This window comes from Aquarana catesbeiana, linkage group LG06 (genome assembly GCF_042186555.1).
Source record: "Aquarana catesbeiana isolate 2022-GZ linkage group LG06, ASM4218655v1, whole genome shotgun sequence".
NCBI lineage: Eukaryota > Metazoa > Chordata > Amphibia > Anura > Ranidae > Aquarana > Aquarana catesbeiana.
Genome location: NC_133329.1, coordinates 317469036 through 317487577, shown reverse-complemented (window position 1 = coordinate 317487577; position 18542 = coordinate 317469036). Strand labels below are relative to the sequence as shown.

General features: G+C 43.4%; 1 protein-coding gene across 2 annotated transcripts in view; it reads right to left on the bottom strand.

Annotated features, from left to right (window-relative positions):
• Window positions 1-474: 474 nt before the first annotated feature.
• SLC19A1 (solute carrier family 19 member 1) overlaps window positions 475-18542 on the bottom strand; it is a 40163-nt gene continuing 22095 nt past the window's right edge. Inside the window, exons 3-6 of one of the 2 annotated variants that reach the window (XM_073633726.1) lie at window positions 14435-15188; window positions 12094-12286; window positions 10417-10558; window positions 475-1724 (exon numbers count right to left, since the gene is read on the bottom strand). In XM_073633726.1, the coding sequence (XP_073489827.1) occupies window positions 1542-1724; window positions 10417-10558; window positions 12094-12286; window positions 14435-15188 (1272 nt within the window). In that variant the 3' untranslated portion in view covers window positions 475-1541. The remainder of the gene's footprint in view (window positions 1725-10416; window positions 10559-12093; window positions 12287-14434; window positions 15189-18542) is intronic. The other variant, XM_073633727.1, reaches the window with a different exon arrangement.

Here is an 18542-nt window from a genome sequence, read left to right as displayed (position 1 = left end):
ATGCAGTATTTTACAGAGGGGGAAGCATTAACGTGTACCGCTAAATAAGTTCAAAGTGCTAAATAACTGCATGAAATCGATGAGGCAGCAGGAGGACTTCCATTCTCAGATCCACCACTCATTCAGTGTTTGAAAACATTGATATCTGCTTCTTACTGCGGGCCATAAGATTATGCAATTTTCTTTCCTTCCACCATGCAGCACTACTGTCTTCTGCAGGCAGGAAGTCTTCCCTGCTAGCAGAACACAATGATTAGTGTTGCCAGCTATAGCAGGCGGCACTAATAATTCAGGACCTGACAGGCTGGTTGTACATCAGGATGTCCATACATGGATTGAAATTCCCCTGGTCCCTGTAGAATTGGCCGAATTTCAATTCATGAATAGATGACTTTATGCCTTGAACACTAGCTAATACAATTATCATGTTGGGTGAAATTCAAGTAAAATTCACAAGCAATAACACACAAACAATTCCAACAAACATCTCAGTTTTTTTTTTATTTTGGTCCAAGTGTTACAGAGGTATAAAGCAGTGAACACAGCACAGCTGTGTTTCCTTTATGGATAATCAAAATTCCTGTACATAAAGATCTAGAAAAACGAAGTGCACTTTTTACCCTGTAGAGGGAGCCCATCGCTCATTTACTCCTAGTATTTCTTACAATGCTCTACCAAATTGTATTTACAGAATAGACAGCTTATACTTTTAGGTCACAGTTCCTGCTTATGCCTGTGACCCTTATATGTGTCACAGTAGAATATACCATCAACGTCAATCCAGTCTCTGCGTCAGCATGGAAGGAAACAAGGTGGACAGCTCAGCAAATAAAAACAAACCAAAAAAAAAAAAAAACACAGAGGATCTAACTCATGGCCCTTCTGTCCAAAATGAAGAAAAAAAAGTTTTTGACTGGAGTTGAGATTTAACAAAACAATGCAAAGTGCAGTAACCAAATGTGTAAGTGCATATCACACAGTCCTATTAAATAATTACATTAAGAAATCCAAGTAGTGCAATGATTAAAAACTACAGTGACTGAGCTCAATAAAAATAACCTTTAGAAGAAAAAAAAACTACAGTGATTCAGAGGTTATGAGGGAGAACTTGGTGAAAAAAATCTGCTAAAATATGTGCAGTGAGAAGAAACTCTTTTCTAGGTCTTATAGGCTTATTCTATTAAAGGTCTGTTCACATCATGTATGAAAATCATCTATTCCTTGGCAAACTAGAACCAAATTCCTGAGTCTTTAGCGGCACTTCACTGCATTGAATGCAACCACTTCTCATCTGTCCTCCAGGCAGCATCCACATTGAATGACTCAAGGCTATGCCCAATGAAGCACTCCTGCATCAATGGATACTGCAAGAGGTAAAGATGGCACATCATGCTTACAGTTTATAGCTTGATACTAGCACAGCCTGGTTTCTCTATTCCTAAATGTACCCACTAACAACAGTAACCCTGTTTGCAGCACAAGCTGGCTGTGCCCGGGCCAACATTGTACAAGTCTACCCAAGTCTGGCTATGAAGAGACTTTCATGCTTGGGACTCTTTGTTAGGAATGTTATTAGTTGCCCCCTTTTGTTCACCGGCTGTTTCTGGCTGGTCCTGGGCATCTGCTTTAGTGTCCTTCTTTTGGTTGTGTTGGATGATAACCCAGACAGATGCTCCAAGGTACACGACAGCCAGCACTGTAAAGTAGCCAAAATAAACATAAAACTGAGAGAGAGAAAAAAAAAAAGTAAGTGTCAAAATGCTCCTACACATACATAAAATAATTTTCAAAGAAGGCAAAATACAATCAGAAACCTTGATTTGATGTGGCGTTAGCATACTGCACTGGTGCCATTTGCAGAGTCACTAAAGTTATTTTGTGCACAGATCTTGGTATAATACTGAATGCTGCATAATCAAAAAGAAGCTCACTGGTGTTATTAAGAGCAGCCTGTCTGGTTGAAGTGTATTGCAATGGAAAAGGAAAGGTTAGAATTGAACTTACTCTGGGAAACTGGTTCATCCTCCTTTGTTCAGTTTTTATTCAAAAGCCCCATTGTGTGTTTAGGACAGTTCACACCACATGCAGTCCAGAGCATTTTTTTTCTGCATCAAAAATGCATGGAAAGAAGGTTATATGGTTTCCAATGGCATAGTTCACAACAGTGCGGTCAGCTCCAGGGCTTTCCAGTTCCAGAAAAAAAGTAGAACACCACAAAAACACAGTGCGGAAGTGCATTTTTCCCCTCTTATTTCTTCACCTTAAGGACATGTGTGTTCCAGCGCATTTTTGGTAAAGTTAGGTGCGTTCGGTGTGCTTTACTGCATTCCAGTACAGCATGTCCTACTTTTTATTCCTGGAACTGGAACCCACTGGAACTGACAGGTGTGAACTATGCCATTGAAAACTATATAATCTACTATCCATGCGATTTCAATGCAGAAAAAAAAAAAAAAACATACTGGACTGCATGTGGTGTGCACTGGCCCTTACGGAGGTTGTTAATTTATTTATCTTTTGTTTAACCTGTTGCTGACCAGCGGTATATGGCGGCAGGCTGGCACAGCTGCGCAAATCACCGTAGGTGTAGGACACTGGAGCCAATACGCGTGGCCAGTGGCCGTGATGTCAGCCGGCTACCCGCAATCGCTCCACAGAGATCCAGAACGGAGATCTGTCAAAGTAAGCAGACACATTCCCATTCTGACAGGGGAGAAGAGAGAGATCTGCTGTTCCTAGTGATTAGGAACAGCGATCTCGCTCCTATTCCAGTAAGTCCCATCCCCCCCAGTTAGAAACACCTCCCAGGGAACACATTTAACCCCTTGATCGGCCCCTGGTGTTTAACCCCTTCCCCGCCAGTGTCATTTATACAGTAATCAGTGCATTTTTATAGCACTGATCACTGTATAAATGTCAATCGTCCCAAAAAGTGTCAAAAGTGTCCAATCTGTCCTCCGCCATTACTAGTGAAAAAAAATATAATAAAAATGGCATAAAATATATCCCCTATTTTGTAGACACTATAACTTTTGCGCAAACCAATCAATATACGCTTATTGCGATTTTTTTTACCAAAAATATGTAGCAGAATACATATTGGCCTAAACTGATGAAGAAATATGGTTTTTTTTTTTTTAAATTGGGGATAGTTATTATAGCAAAAAAAAATATATATTTTTCAAAATTGTCTGTTTTTTTTGTTTATAGCGCAAAAAATAAAAACAGCAGCGTTGATCAAATACCACCAAAAGAAAGCTCTATTTGTGGAAAAAAAAAAGGACATAAAATTAGTTTGTGTACAACGTCGCATGACTACGCAATTGTCAGTTAAAGTGAAGCAGTGCCGTATGGCAAAAAGTGGTCTGGTCAGGAAGTGGGTAAATACTTTGCTAGGGATTTTCCCCGCTCGTTCAACGCTGCAGGCTTTAGCTGCAGTGTATTCTGCCAGAGGGGAAGTCTCATAGCTATCAGAATAAAATACAAAAGCTCAGTGTGGAGGATTCCCCCATCCACTCTGGTTGAATGAAAAAGATGGACTTATCTATAGGCTGCCTAAAGGTGCAGATATTATAATTCTTATCCTTGCTTTACCACTTAATGAATCACTAATTCAGAACAATTATTAAGGTCAAAAGTCCTTACAGAGGATCTTCAGTCACCTGTGGGAAAATTAAAAAGTCAGCAGCTACAAAAACTACAAGAACTTCCACTCTGATTGTCTAGGCGATTCAAGCGGAAGTGGGAGCAGGTACCTGTCAAAATCAGGTACCCCCCCCACAAGAACAATATGTGCCAAATGTGTCTGATGGGGGCGAGGAGGAAGGAGAGCAGAACTTTTACTTTAAGGCCCCCTTCACACTGGGGCGGTGCGGGCGCCTGCGGTAAAACTGCGCCGCTTTACCGTCGTTTGAGCGGCGGTATTTGGCCGCTAGCGGGGAGGTTTTACCCCCTTGCTAGCGGCCGAGAAAGGGTTAAAACCACTGCAAAGCGCTACTGCAGCAGCGCTTTGCTGGCAGTATAGCCGCTTCCCCATTCATTTCAAAGGGCAGGAGTGGTGAAGGAGTGGTATACACACCACTCCTTCATCACTCCAAAGATGCTGCTAGCAGGACTTTTTTTTAGTGTCCTGCCAGCGCACCGCTCCAGTGTGAAAGCCTTCAGGCTTTCAGAGTGTGAGGAGCGACTCTTTCAGGGCACTTTGCAGGCGCTATTTTTAGTGCCTGCAAAGCGCCCCAGTGTGAAAGGGGTCTTAGGTGAAGTTTTGCTTTAAGCCGATTGTCTGCATTATGATTTCAGACCTGTGACTCAATATATAGTAAAACAATAAGTACCGTATGACTGCACTAGAGCTTTGACAATTAAATGCAAACTGAAGGTGGAAATCACATGCCAAGAGGATTGTTATGAAGATAAGCAGACGCTACAAGTATATCTATCTATCTATCTATCTATCTCATCATAAGTGCCAGTGCTGCCCTTCTGAGATCATCCTCATCGGCGGGGGTCCTCAGCACTTTTTTTTATGATTAAGACCCCTTCCAAAGTCAAACTGGTCATTGAAGACTCTTAACTGATAAATGCTACCTATATGCAATAGAAAGCTAATTTCTGGGACCAAATAAAGTGCATAGGACCTCAGATGTTTGCTTACCTCTGTCTGCATCATTCAGGAGTAGGCGGCATCACTAGCTGGCTTGGGTTGGTGGAGTGAGCTTAGTTTCTGTGTGAGGTGCAGCAGAAGCTGTGTGGTAGGAAGGTGTTGTGAGCTGTTGGGGAACATCCCACTGCAAAACAAACTCTTCAGGAACTGCTCTGGATGTGCTTCCCGCAGGGTATGGTGGTTGTGGATGGCACTGGCCTACAGCCAGGGCCAGGACAAGGGGTGGGCAGAAGGGACGACTGCCCTTGGCGCAATGGTTTACTGTAGGGATTAGGGCGCCTTAGTGCTATTTATTTGTGATCACTATTTTTTATTCGTTTTATCCGCTGTTTGCAAAGAAGCCTTTCTCTTTGGTGGTATTTAATAAAGCTTACTTAACTGATTCATGCACTATGCTGAGACTTTTTTCTTTTTCTACATGAACCCACACCTGGTGTGGTGAAAGCTGCATACACCAGCTGCTTGCTCGCTGTGAAGGCGAATCCATCCATCCATTGAGGATCTAAGCACCATCTTCTACCTACGGTTGCCCCAGAAGCGACCATTGGAACCTACTACCAGCGCCTCCCAGCAAGCACCCCTAGGATCGGTTGATCCACAAGCCTGAATGATACTCCACCGTATGGTGAGTGTGTCCACCTTTTCTGGTAAGCGTATTTACCCCTTCTACTTACGTGTGGATTCTGAGCACATGAACATTACTCATTTGATTTAAGAACATCATCCACATATGTTCTTCCTTTCTCTCACTAGAAGTATCATGTTGTTTATGCTGATGAACTTTTACCTCACTATGGACACTGCCTCCAGCAACTGGAGTCTGTTTTTTCACTTTATTTATTGTGGCTCTTAACTATTACCACGTGGAAACATTTGCTGTTATACACATTATATATGTACATGGGGTGTTAGTCCACCCCTCTGCTCTTATCTCACTTAGCGCCGCATTAATTTATTATTTTTATTTTCATTGCATGGTTACTACACTGGTGATGCTGGCTGCTATTTTGTTCATATGATCTTTTTTTAGTAGTGCAACGATATTTATTTATTTTTTGTCTAATAGGGCGCCTTGCCTCTGTTACAAGGCTGACAGGAGTAGTGACAGTGGCAGTGATTTTGACAAGCAAGTGACTGCTGGGCGTAGGATCCCCTAAGCTTGCACATTATTAATAGGGTGGGGGGGGGGGGGGTATGGGGCGCAGTTTGGCATCTTTGCCCTGGGCACTGGATGACCTTTTCCCGGCACTGATGCCATTAGGCATCAAGCCTTGGGATTAACAAAAATGGTGCCGATACCTGTCGCATTTGTAGCCACACAATGTTAAAAATGCCATACTACTCCTAGAACAGACCTGAAGGAATCTCCACAGATAATCAGCAATCACTTAACAGAACAGGAAGTCTCCCATTGATAATTTATTTGGGGCTCCTACATATTGCACAATTTACTGAAGAAAAATGCACATAAGTTAGTAGTGAAAACTTTATTTTCTGAGAACTGGTTCCGGCAGCTTGCACAATAGAGCCCAATAGACTTCTATAGGGCCAGGAGATCGATAGGTCCTCCTAAGTCCACACATCTCATGGCCAGCAGTACAGATCAACCTATCAAGGCCTTATTCATATGGGCATACTGTTCCATGCAGAGGGCCGTATTTACCTGCACAAGAGGCACAGGTGCTTGATTCAGCTGGTTCAATGACAGGTAGAGGACTGCACGGATCTCTCAGCATATGCCTGAGTGTACGTCTGTTTAGGACTGATTCACAGATCAGAACGCAGTCAGTCTCAATTCTGATCTGTGTATCAGTACTGCACGGATGTACACTTGAGGATGTGTTTGAGGATGCCTGTAGCTACCTGCTTGTCAATGATCTGAACAGGCTACCTGCATGGAACATCTGTACCTCCTGTCCGGGTAAAGATGGCCCTTTACATGGGTGTACAGAACATTATGCCTGTATGAATGTCAACATTTCATTCCAACGTAGTGTATTACTGCATACATGTTAAAGTGGTTGTAAATCGGGACATGTGCACTTAAGCAAACTAAAGCAATGGCATTTACGTGCCGTTGCCTCAGTTGTAATGTGCCGTTACCGGCGGCTCCTGCGCGCATGCGCGGGAGTGACGTCATCGTGGCCCTGGCCAATGGGTCTGGCCGGAGCCACAATAACCGGAAGTAACCCTTGGGAGCGATGTCGGCCGTCGGAGCGGTGAACGAGGACCGTTGCTGGTATGAACAGCGATCTGTCATCTCCCCTAGACAGTCCCATCCCCCCTTCAGTTAGAACACAAACTAGGGAACACATTTAACCCCTTGATCGCCCCCTAGTGTTAACCCCTTCACTGCCAGTGACATTTGTACAGTAATCAATGCATTTTTATAGCACTGATCGCTGTATAGATGCCAATGGTCCCAAAAATGTGTCAAAATTGTCCGATGTGTCCGCCATAATGTCGCAGTCCTGATAAAATCTCAGATCGCCGCCATTACTAGTAAAAAAAAACAAATATTTAAAAATCCTAGAAATCTATCCCCTATTTTGTAGACGCTATAACTTTTGCGCAAACCAATCAATATACGCTTATTGCGATTTTTATTACCAAAAATATGTAGAACAACACATATGGGCCTAAACTGAGAAAAAAATTGCTTTAAAAAAAAAAAAATGGGGATATTATAGCAAAAAGTACAAAATATAGCACAAAAAATAAAAACTGCAGAGGCGATCAAATACCACCAAAAGAAAGTTCTATTTATGGGAAAAAAAGGACGTCAATTTTGTTTGGGTACAACGTCGCATGACCGCGCAATTGTCAATTAAAGCGAGGCAGTGCCGAATCGCAAAAAACGGCCCGGTCTTTCAATAGCCAAATCTTCCGGGGCTGAAGCTGTTAATACGTGATAATATGTGATAATATGTGGTATTATGCACATTAAAGTGTGCTATATTAGAACAGCCAGTTCAACATGAATAGGCTGTCGACCCATGGCAATGATAAAGCCAGTGTTGCACTTTTTTTTCCATCCCAGCCCACAACAACGCAAGGCATGTTCCATTGTGGTGCATGTTCCCTGGCATCTACTATACTTATGGATTGGGGTGCCTTTCTAAGTGATTAGCACCACAGCGCACCGTTGAGATATTGTGAAAACAAGGTAACCTCGCACACTCTGGAACCAACCAAATAAATTTCAATTTAAAATTAATTAAATAAATAAAAGTGTGCAACCCGTAGTGTAACCATAAAGTCAAAATGTGAAATGGAAATTAATAAATACATTTCATACCATATGCATGTGACAAATGATATAAAGGAACTTTATAAATACAACAATCAAATTATAATGGTAAAGTCCATGAACCACCACCAAACGATTCTTCACTCCAGTGCACAGTGAAAATAACAGTTCTGTGAAAGGGATTAAAAAAAAAAAAAAGGAGGGGGGGGGGGTGCCGTCCTCCACCAATCTAGGCAAACATCCTACTTACCGGATGGATCTGACACCCATGACAAATGTCAAATAAGCAGAGAATGTATATCACAATGTCCCCACCGAATATAGGCGTCTCTCCCCAACAATGTGGCCAAATGAGATTTGGAAATCAGGAAAAAAAAAAAAGAAAAGCTCCTCATAGTGTAGCTTGTAGCTGTTTATTTGAAAAATATGTTCATTCCATTAAGAACACATAAAATGGAGCCGGCTACAAGCTACACTATGAGGAGCTTTTCTTTCTTTTATTAACGATCCAGCATTAGTACAGCGATCTCCCCTGCTGTTTTATTGTGTTCTGACAGGGGGATGGCCCCCGTTAGAACACTCTTGTTAGCGCTCTCAGCAGTGGCGGAAGTATAGGGGTCGCTGAGGTCGCCATGGCGACTGGGCCTCCCTGTTTATCTTGATAGGCGCAGGGCAGCTGAGATCGATCTCCCCATCGTCAGCCAAACTGTAATCGGCACTGTGCAGGGAGCTTGTCACACTGATCTAAAGTGAAAGCAGTGTGTGCTGTGCTCTTTGTCTCCCCCTACAGTGCAGTACCCGGCAGGAAGTGGTAAGGTAAAGCACTGCTGTTTTTGAAAAGGCTTTCTGTATGTGTGTATGTGTGTGTTTATATGTGTGTTCATGTATGTGTATGTGTTTGCATGTGTTTATGTGTGTATTTATATATGTATATGTGTTTGTGTGTGTGTATATACAGTATATGTGTGTATATTATGTGTGTGTTTAGATGCAGTGGTGGCCCATGCATTAAGGGTGCACAGGCGCCGCCCCCTCTCTCCAGCCACCCCTCTATCACCAATAGATAGATTCATGCATTGTATGAATCTATCTATGGCCGCCGCTGCCACCTCCTATTCAGGCGCCCAGCCCCTTTTTGGGCACAGGGAACCTGAATTACAGCGGCGGGGGGGGGGGGGTTGAAGCACCTGATTAGAGCCATAGGCTCTGATAGGCATCAAAAAAGGTGACCTCACAGGCCACTCAGCTGTGTTAGAAAAGCAAATGACTATTCGCTTTCCTAACACTAAACTGCCTCTCCGCCAATCAGGTGCTCGGGTCTGTTACCTGTCACCTGATTGGCTGAAACGACAGGCGCCGCTATTGGATGCCTATCAGGAGGAGAGGACGGGAGATGAGAACAGCAGGAGACACATGGAGGACCTCACTCGCCGCCGTCATCCACTGCCCCACCAAGACAGGGTAAGTGCCGGTCGGGGGTCACACTGGGGGCATTGAAGGGCACACTGGCAGCATTTAATGGGCACACGGGCAGCGTTTGGCACAGTGGCTGCAATTGATGGCACAGTGGCTGCATTTGATGGCACAGTGGCTGCATTTGATGGCACACTGGCAGCCTTTGATGGGCACACTGGCAGCCTTTGATGGGCACAGTGGCTGCGTTTGATGGGCACAGTGGCTGCGTTTGATGGGCACAGTGGCTGCGTTTGATGGGCACAGTGGCTGCGTTTGATGGGCACAGTGGCTGCGTTTGATGGGCACAGTGGCTGCGTTTGATGGGCACAGTGGCTGCGTTTGATGGGCACAGTGGCTGCGTTTGATTTTTTTTCAAAAAATGTTTGCGCCCCCCAAAAAATTTTGAGCACCAGCAGCCACTGTTTAGATATATGTATGCACATTTTATGTATGCACGTTTAATCCTGACACCCTATATGTGTACAATCAGGACTGATTTTTTTTTTCTTGCTCGTTCAAAGTACCAGCAACAAAATGCTGTTACTCTGAAAAGCGATCCATGCTCAGATCACTTTTCAGAGGCATTTGACAGCCGGTAAAGAGGCAATATGTTGCCTCCTAACCACCTGTTTTAACCCCTTAAAGTGATCGTAAAGGTTTTTTGTTTTTTTTAAATACCAAACATGTCATACCTTCATTGTGCAGTTAGTTTTGCACAGAGTGGCCCCGAACACCGACTTCTGGGGTCCCTCTGCGGCTCTTGCGGCTCCTCCTCTTATCAGGCACCCCCCTAGGAAAAGCGATGTCCAGGGGTCAGGGGGGCCCTTCATGATTTCTTGAATTGGGGCCCTGAAGGTTTTAGTTACGCCACTGGCTCTCAGCCATTGTCACGGGCCAAATGTTGACCGTTTTTTGAACCAGCCGATGTCGCCCGACATTTGGCCCGTGTGTGCTAAGCTTTAGAGAAATATCTATTCATAAGTAAAGTAACTATCTGGTTACACAATGTCTCAAGCTAAATTATGACTTCTAACCACTTCTATATTACCTGGGGGTGTACGGAAAGTGCCAAGCCTCTTTTGTCAGCAATCACAAAAGTAATTATAGACTTCAAGACTGTAGCAAAGAAAGTGTTAACCCCAAACACCAATGCACAAAGTTCCTTGGACAAAGAGCTTGCAATCTGAAAGCTGAAACAAAGTTTAAATTAACATTACAATGCCCATTAGTAGCTATAAACAAAACAACAACAACAGGTCAACTTTTAACACACTCCAGCCAGACACAATCAAGGTATATATAAAAAGTGATTGTAAAGTCTCGTTTTTTTTGTTTTTTTTAAATAAAAACATGTCATACTAACCTCCTCTGTGCAGTTGGTTTTGCACAGAACAGCCCGGATCCTCCTCTTCTCTGGTCACTCTTCGCTGCTCCTGGGCCATCCCTCCTATCGAGTGCCCCGACAGCCAGCAGCTTCCTATGAGGGCACTGGAGCCAAGTCACAGATCCGTGTGTCCATCAGACACAAAGCCCAGACTCGGCTTCACCCCCTCTCTCCCCTGATTGGCTGAGACAGCAGCGGGCCCTTGGCTTCAGTGGCTGTCAATCAAAGTCAAAGTCAGTCAGCCAATCAGTAGCTGTTTCCTGGACGGCTTTTTGGGGACATCGCTGTAGAGAGATGGGGCTCAGGTAAATATTAGGGGGTGCTGGGGAGGCTGCTACACACACAGAAGGTTTTTTTAATCTTCATGCATATAATGCATGAAGATAAAAAACCTTCTGCATTTACAATCCCTTTAAAGTCAGGAAAAAAATACAGGAGGCTACCATTACTGACTTATAATCTAATCAGAGATGCACCGATATAACTGGCCAAAAATAGAGTTATTGGCATTTTGTGTGACGATAATGGCCACTAAAAACATGTGATTTTGCCCTGATTTCAATGCATTTAATGGGGAGGTGGGTTTTTGTATTGTTCAAATATGCACCAAAAACGGGGGGATGGAAACGCAAAGGACCAGTGCAAGAAATACATAGAATTTAAAGGGATGCATTTTTCTTAATTTTTTTTTTTTTAACACAATAGCGCTTCAAAAACTATTAATTAAAAAGTCGAATAGAATATATTCATATATACATTTTAAAAATGGTCCATTTTGGTTTTCCACCAAGTGCATCCTGAATTTTTGGTTTTGGTCCAAAATTTTCATTTTAGTGTACCATTAAACCGAATATATGTGTTAATACTTTGAGACACAAACCTGGGAACAAGTACACAAATCTGCAAGGTGACAGAAAAATAAAATCTTGTTCTCATCTGTGTCGTCATGTTGATGTGATTAAAATCATGACAGCCAGGCAACTAGTATTTTTATAAGCAGAGGACAGCAACGGCAGCTTTCAAGCTTCATACAATGTTTATCTTAAACAACCTTAGGACAGTTGCCAGAATTTGTATCGGTTCTAGTACTGTATTCTCTGTGCCTAGTGCAACGTCTCACGCAAAAAATTATATAACCCGAGGAACTTTCTGACTTTGGCACAAAGATCCTGTCAGAATTTTGCAGACTTAAAGTATATTTAATAATATGAACTGTCAAAGTCTCTAAAGAGGAAAAGTGCCAATGAGACATGCATGTTAGCCTGGGACTTCCTCAGACAGCAGTAAGGCTCTAGGTTGCTAAATGTCAGGGTATCCAATCTAAACATAAAAGACACTTACATTGCGAGGGGAACCAGAAACTGGTAGGAACTCCGGAATAGAACATAAGCCACATAACACACCCAGATATTTGTAGTCGTGTTCATTAGTAGGAGAAGTCCAGCCTGCAAGGCAGTCACTGACCCGATGACCAATTCTGACCACAGACTCCAGCGAATCTTCACATAGCCAGCAGCAAAAGAGGTCACGGCTCCTGAAGACCAAGGACAAAGAAGTTACCAACTCTGCTACTTTCCATTCTATGCATCATCTTCTGCAACAAAACATGTACAGGTAAGCCAGATCCTCTGATTGTTTTGGAGTCCATGATAGCAAAACATCCGCAATAGCAGACCCCATTTATTATACTTTTTAATTTGCTAGAGTTTATCGCTAGTGGAAGGAGACAACCGTAGTCCTTATTAACCAGTTCCGGACCACCCACATACTGCCGCAGGGCGGCCTGGCTGCGTTAAACATAGCTGTACATTGTCCGCGCAACTTGGTTTCGGGCGCGCGCGTCCTGCTGGTGACACACTCCTAATGTGATTGGACACAGCAGGAGCCAATCAGCGGACCCAGCAGCCGTGATGGCCGCCGGTCTCATGCAATTGCCCTGGGGAATGACAGAACGATGGTCTGCTGATGTAAACAAAGCAGACCATCCTTCTGTCAGACAGGAACAGAGAGATCTGTGCTTTCTGCTAATCAGGAACAGAGGAACAGAAGATCGGTGGTGCAGCGAGTCCATCCCCCACACCGTAAGCACACTGAGGGAACATATTTAACCTTTTGATCGCCTCTGGTGTTAACACCTTCCCTGCCAGTGTCATTTTACAGTGTCATCAGTGCTAAAAAAAAAAAAATGCACTGATCACTGTATTGGTGTCACTGGTCCTCAAAAAGTGTCACTTGGTGTCCAATTTGTCCACCACAATGTCGCATTCCCGCTACAAAATCGCTGATCGCCACCATTACTAGTAAAAAAATATAATATATATAAAATCTATCCCATAGTTTGCAGACATTATAAATTTTGCACAAACCAATCAAAAGTCCCAGAATATAGTTTTCAAAACATGATGAGAAAAGGTCGCAGGCTGCGTATGAACGTCACCCGCTGTTGCCCTTCGGAATCTGTTTGACACATGTTTGTGTTTTTTATGCCTGTACCTAACCGCTGAAATGTGAGTAGTCCGTGTTTGGACACATTTATAACTTTATTAAATATACAGTGAGTACTTAGATCTGTTCCTTTTTTATCATTTATGGTCGGATGTCTGCATTTGGTTCTGAGAAGTCTGGAGATAAGAGTGCAATCTGCTTTAACCCATTTGGTATATTGGGATTTGCTTGCATGACTACCTGTTAGTTCAGGAGTCCATGCTTTGAGGCGAGAGTAGATAATAAGACCGGAGGTGGAGGGACTGTCACCTTTTGTGGATTTAACATCACTGGTGAAGGCTTTCTGGGACTTGTTGTCCACCAATTATCTGGACTTTTTCTCATCATGTTTTAAAAACTATATTCTAGGACTTGTTGTTCGCCAACATTTTGGAATTTTTCTGTTTGCATTGCACTTATACCCTGTTTAATGTTTACTACTTTGGATTTTTGTAAAAATTCTTTCAGTGTTCAGCTTGCATACAAAAGAGGGGGTTTGTTATTGTTATTTTTGCGCTGATTGCACCCTCTGCTTTTTATATCCTCGTGAGAATGAGCCCACCACCGACACCAATATTGCTTAGCTCACCTCAGTTGACCTCTGTAACACAGAAAGGTCAAAATACGCAGATTTCCCACTCACAGGGGGAGGAAGAAATGGTAGATGGTGGCCGGTCACAAAGTACTCAGAAGGTAGCCATCATCCCGATGTCATAGAAAACAGTAAGGGACATAATCGAAGTGCTCTCTGTGTGTAAGTGAACACGCTTTATTTGAAAATACACTTACAATTTGTTTCGTCTTGTGTACAGCCTCTGATCTTATCGTATGGAACCGAGAGCTCCTCTCCTATTTTTTTACTAAGGCTGTACACAAGACGAAACAAATTGTATGTGCACTTTCAAATAAAGCGTGAATAATAACAATAATTACTGTAAATATCTCCTAAACGTGCGCCGTGTAGGATATATTTACTGTATACTGCACCAATATCATCGGTGCATGCTCTATGAAGAAACTGCCACCCGTGCAGGTGTCACATTATGTGCTAGTATGCAATGCATACTAGCACATTATACCCTTACTTTGCAAGGGAGGAAAAAAAAGAATTATTTTTTTCAAGAGTTTACTTCCTCTTTAACAATCTGGCTGGCTGTTGAATTCTACATCATCTTGCACAGCCCAACTAGAAACTTACCAAGAAGTGTTGAGGCAGCATCAACACCCCCATTATATACTCTTCGGTTGTCTCTGGTAGGGTGAATTTCATTCCACAGGATCTGAACATAGTACAGCATAAGATAGTAGCCGGCCGAGTTAAAAATCCACCAAAGAGACCAGAGGCGTAGTTGGGGGTGACGGAAAATTCCTTTGAGCTCGGCAAGCATTCGGATGAACACAGAGTCTCTCCATCTAGAGCACCAGCCACCAGCCTTGCCTTCAGGATTCATCTTTTGCAGCTCCGAATTGTTGATTCCATTCTCATGCTTAGAGACACTTTTATTGAAGAAAAGGCTTTTTTTGGGGCGCTGCAGAAACAAGGTGAGTATCAGTCCAAATATCATGAAGCCAAGAGAAATATAGTTTAAAGTCTGAAAAGGGACACCACCCAATGTGACACAAAGCTGCCCCAGCACAGCACTGAGGAAGACCCCCAGGAGCACAGATGACCGGGAGAATCCTGCTGCCCTTTGGTACCTGGCAGGAGCTACCAATGAGAAGATGTATGACGAGTAGGCAACACGTGCTGCCATGGTGATGCCATAGAAGAACTCCATAAACTGCATGGCGATGACATCAGTACCAAAGATAAGCAGCAACCATACTGAGATGTGACTGAGGCTTTGTAGGATCAACACTGGTTTATAACGCAGGTAATCTGTCAGCAGGAAAACCGGCACCAATACTGCCATGTATGAGTAACTCAGCACTGGGGTAATTTCATTGGTGACCTACAAGAACAAAAGAAAGAAAAAAGGTTAAAAAAAAATGTCAACGAGACTGGATAGAGTAGATTTAGGTGTAATAAATAGTACATAGGTCATAAAGAGGTGAAATGGAAGAAGATTAAAGGGTTACTAAACCCTCATTTAAAAAAAATATCATACTTGCCTCCTCTGTGCAATTGGTTTTGCTCAGAGTGGCCCCGATGCTCCTCTTCTGGGGTCCCTGAGCGGCGCTGGTGGCTCCTCCTCTTCTCGAGTGCCCCGTTAGAGAAGCGCTCTCCTTGGGGACACCCGTGCGGGCACGCTCCCAAGTCCTGCTGCGCCGATATCAATCTATTCAATGAGGACATGAGACACGGGCCGGAGCAGGTATGCTCATTTCCGTTGTGGGAATTACAGTGCTCAGGTAAGTAAAAGGGGGGCTCGGGGTGGCTGCTGCATGACAGGAGGTTTTTCACCTTAGCATAGAATGCATTAAGGTGCAAAACCTTGAGGGTTTACAACCCCTTTAACCACTTGCCGCCCGGCCTATAGCAGAATGACGGCCGGGCGGTGGTTCTGTTATCCTGACTGGGCGTCATATGACGTCCAGGAGGATAACAGCCGCAAGCGCCCGTGGGGGCTTGCATCGCGGCGATCGGTGGTGCGGTGTGTCAGTCTGACACCGCTACACCGATCTCAGTAAAGAGCCTCTGACTGAGGCTCTTTACCACGTGATCAGCCGTGTCCTATCACGGCTGGTCACGATGTAAACAGGAAGAGCCATTGATCGGCTTTTCCTCACTCAAGTCTGACAGACGCGAGTAGAGGAGAGCCAATCGGGGGGCTCTCCTAACAGGGGGGCGTTTGCGCTGATTGTTTATCAGCGCAGCCCCCCCTCAGATGCCCACACTGGACCACCAGGGAATCTGCCAGGACCACCAGGGAAGCCCCCAACATGTGGATGGCCAGGTACATCCCCCATAGCCATCCACATGTGCCAACTTATGCCCAACATATGCCAATCAGTGCCCACAAATGGGCACTGACTGGCACCATTATAAAACTAATAAAATCAGTGATGCCCAGCAATGCCACCCACCAATGTAATCAGTGCCACCATCAGTGGCCCTTAGTGCCACCTATCAGTGCCCATCCGTGCCCACCTATCAGTGACCATCAGTGACACCCATGAGTGCCCATCAGTGCCGCCTATGAGTGCCGCCTATCAGTGCCCATCATCAGTGCCACCTCATCGGTGCCCCCTTATCAGTGCCTGTCATTGAAGAAGCAAACTTACTGATTTACAAAAAATTTTAAGAGAAACAAAGAAAAACTTTTTCTTCAAAATTTTCAATCTTTTTTTATTTGTTGTTGTATTAGCGCAAAAAAAAATAAAATAAAATAAATAAAAATAAAAATCGCAGAGGTGATGAAATACCACCTAAAGAAAGCTTTATTTGTGGGAACAAAATGATAAAAAAAAAATTGTTTGGGTACAGTGTAGCATGACCGCGCAATTGTTATTAAATTGCGACAGCGCTGAAAGCTGAAAATTGGCTTGGGCAGGAAGGTGTATAAGTGCCTGGTACTGAAGTGGTTAAAGTGGATACAAACCCGATTCAAGAAATTTGAGCTGGGCACATATCTGTAGGTTTTTTTCTTATCTCTCTTAAAAACCCTATGTCCCATAGCTGTCTCCTGCTCCGTTCTTCTGTTATCAGCCTAACTTTTGGCAAGCTCTCCGAGACGAGATAGAAGTGTGTGTGTCAGAGGAGGTTGCTATAAATTAGCAGACTGCTAAACCATTCATAGGCACGCTCTGCGTGTGTGGGGAGGGGGTGTGTGCCTTTCCTCCAATCAGCTGTCTCACAGGTGTATAGCAATAAACCAACCCCTACAGATGAATGAGGAAGTTAAAAATCTAACAGGAGGTGCACTTTCTAAATAGTATATAAAGCTGAAGACAGCAGATATACCTGTAAAACTTATGTAGGGAGATTTTTTTTCATCTCTGTGTATCATCTGAGGCTGTTCACTTCACTGGGTATATGTGAGGGTTTACATCCACGTTCATACTCTTTAAAGCCCTGCTAAAGCCACGTTTCTTCTTCTTTAGTTTCCAATAGAGTGGGGAAAAGTTTTTGTGATTTACTTCCTATTTCAGTGACACTCTGCCAATACACGCAAATGTAGTGCCATCAGGACAGGAAGTAAGGGGGATCTCCATAGTGAAAGTAGACATAGTAATACAAATCTTAAAAAAAAAAAAAAAAAAACACACACCACACACAAACACCTGAATCTAAACCATTACGCTGAATTAAAGGAGGTTTATTAAATACAAATCCATGTTTTACTTACTAAATAAAGTACAATTCTGATTAGCCAGTCTCATGGCCCAGGCATCCCTTCCAGCCAGCACTGCAGGTCCTGACCCTCCCTGCAGACTGCAGCTACGTAATACAGCCTGACACTGGACCAGCTCTAGTCTTATATGCCCTGTACACACGATCGGAAATGCCGCAAAACTCAGATGAGAGCTTTTGGTTGGAAAATGCGACCGTATGTATGCTCCATCGGACTTATGCTGGCGGAATTCCAGCCAGCAAAAGATTGAGAGCATGTTCTCTATTTTTGGGTCGGAAAAAGTTCCTATCCGAACATGCGATCGTCTGTATGCAATTCTGATGTGCAAAAAACCATGCATGCTCGGAAACAATTCAACGCATGCTCGGAAGCATTGAACTTCATTTTCTTGGCACGTTGTAGTGTTGTATGTCACCGCATTCTTGACGTCGAAAGTTCTGAGAATTTTTGTGTGACCATGTGTATGCAAGCTTGAGCGGAATTCCGTCGGAAAAACCATCCAAGATTTTTCCGACGGAAATTCCGCTCGTGTGTACGGGGCATAAGACTTGAAAATGAAGGAGCAGCATCACATCAGTAAAGTTAACCCTATGGTCCTGCCTCCTGTAATGCAGCACAGCCTTGAGAGGCTCAGAGGGCTGACCTTTACCATCCGGTCTAAGTGCTGCAGTACAGGGGATTAAAAGGAAGAAGATATTAAGGCTCATTTACTTACACAAAAGTATGTTAAATGGTTTGTTTCTTATAATAAACTCGAGATCAGCTTTAACCATTTCAATACTGGGCATTTTTACCCCCTTCCTGCTCAGGCCAATTTTCAGCTTTCAGTGCTGCCACACTTCGAATGACACGGTCATGCAATGCTGTACCCAAAAGTTTTATAACAGGCAGATTACTTTTGGTGGTATTTAATCACCACTGAGTTTATTTTTTGCTAAACAAATGAAAGGAAAAAAAAAAAAAAAGTTATTTGTTTCTGTTATAAAATTGTATAAATAAGTAATTTTTCTC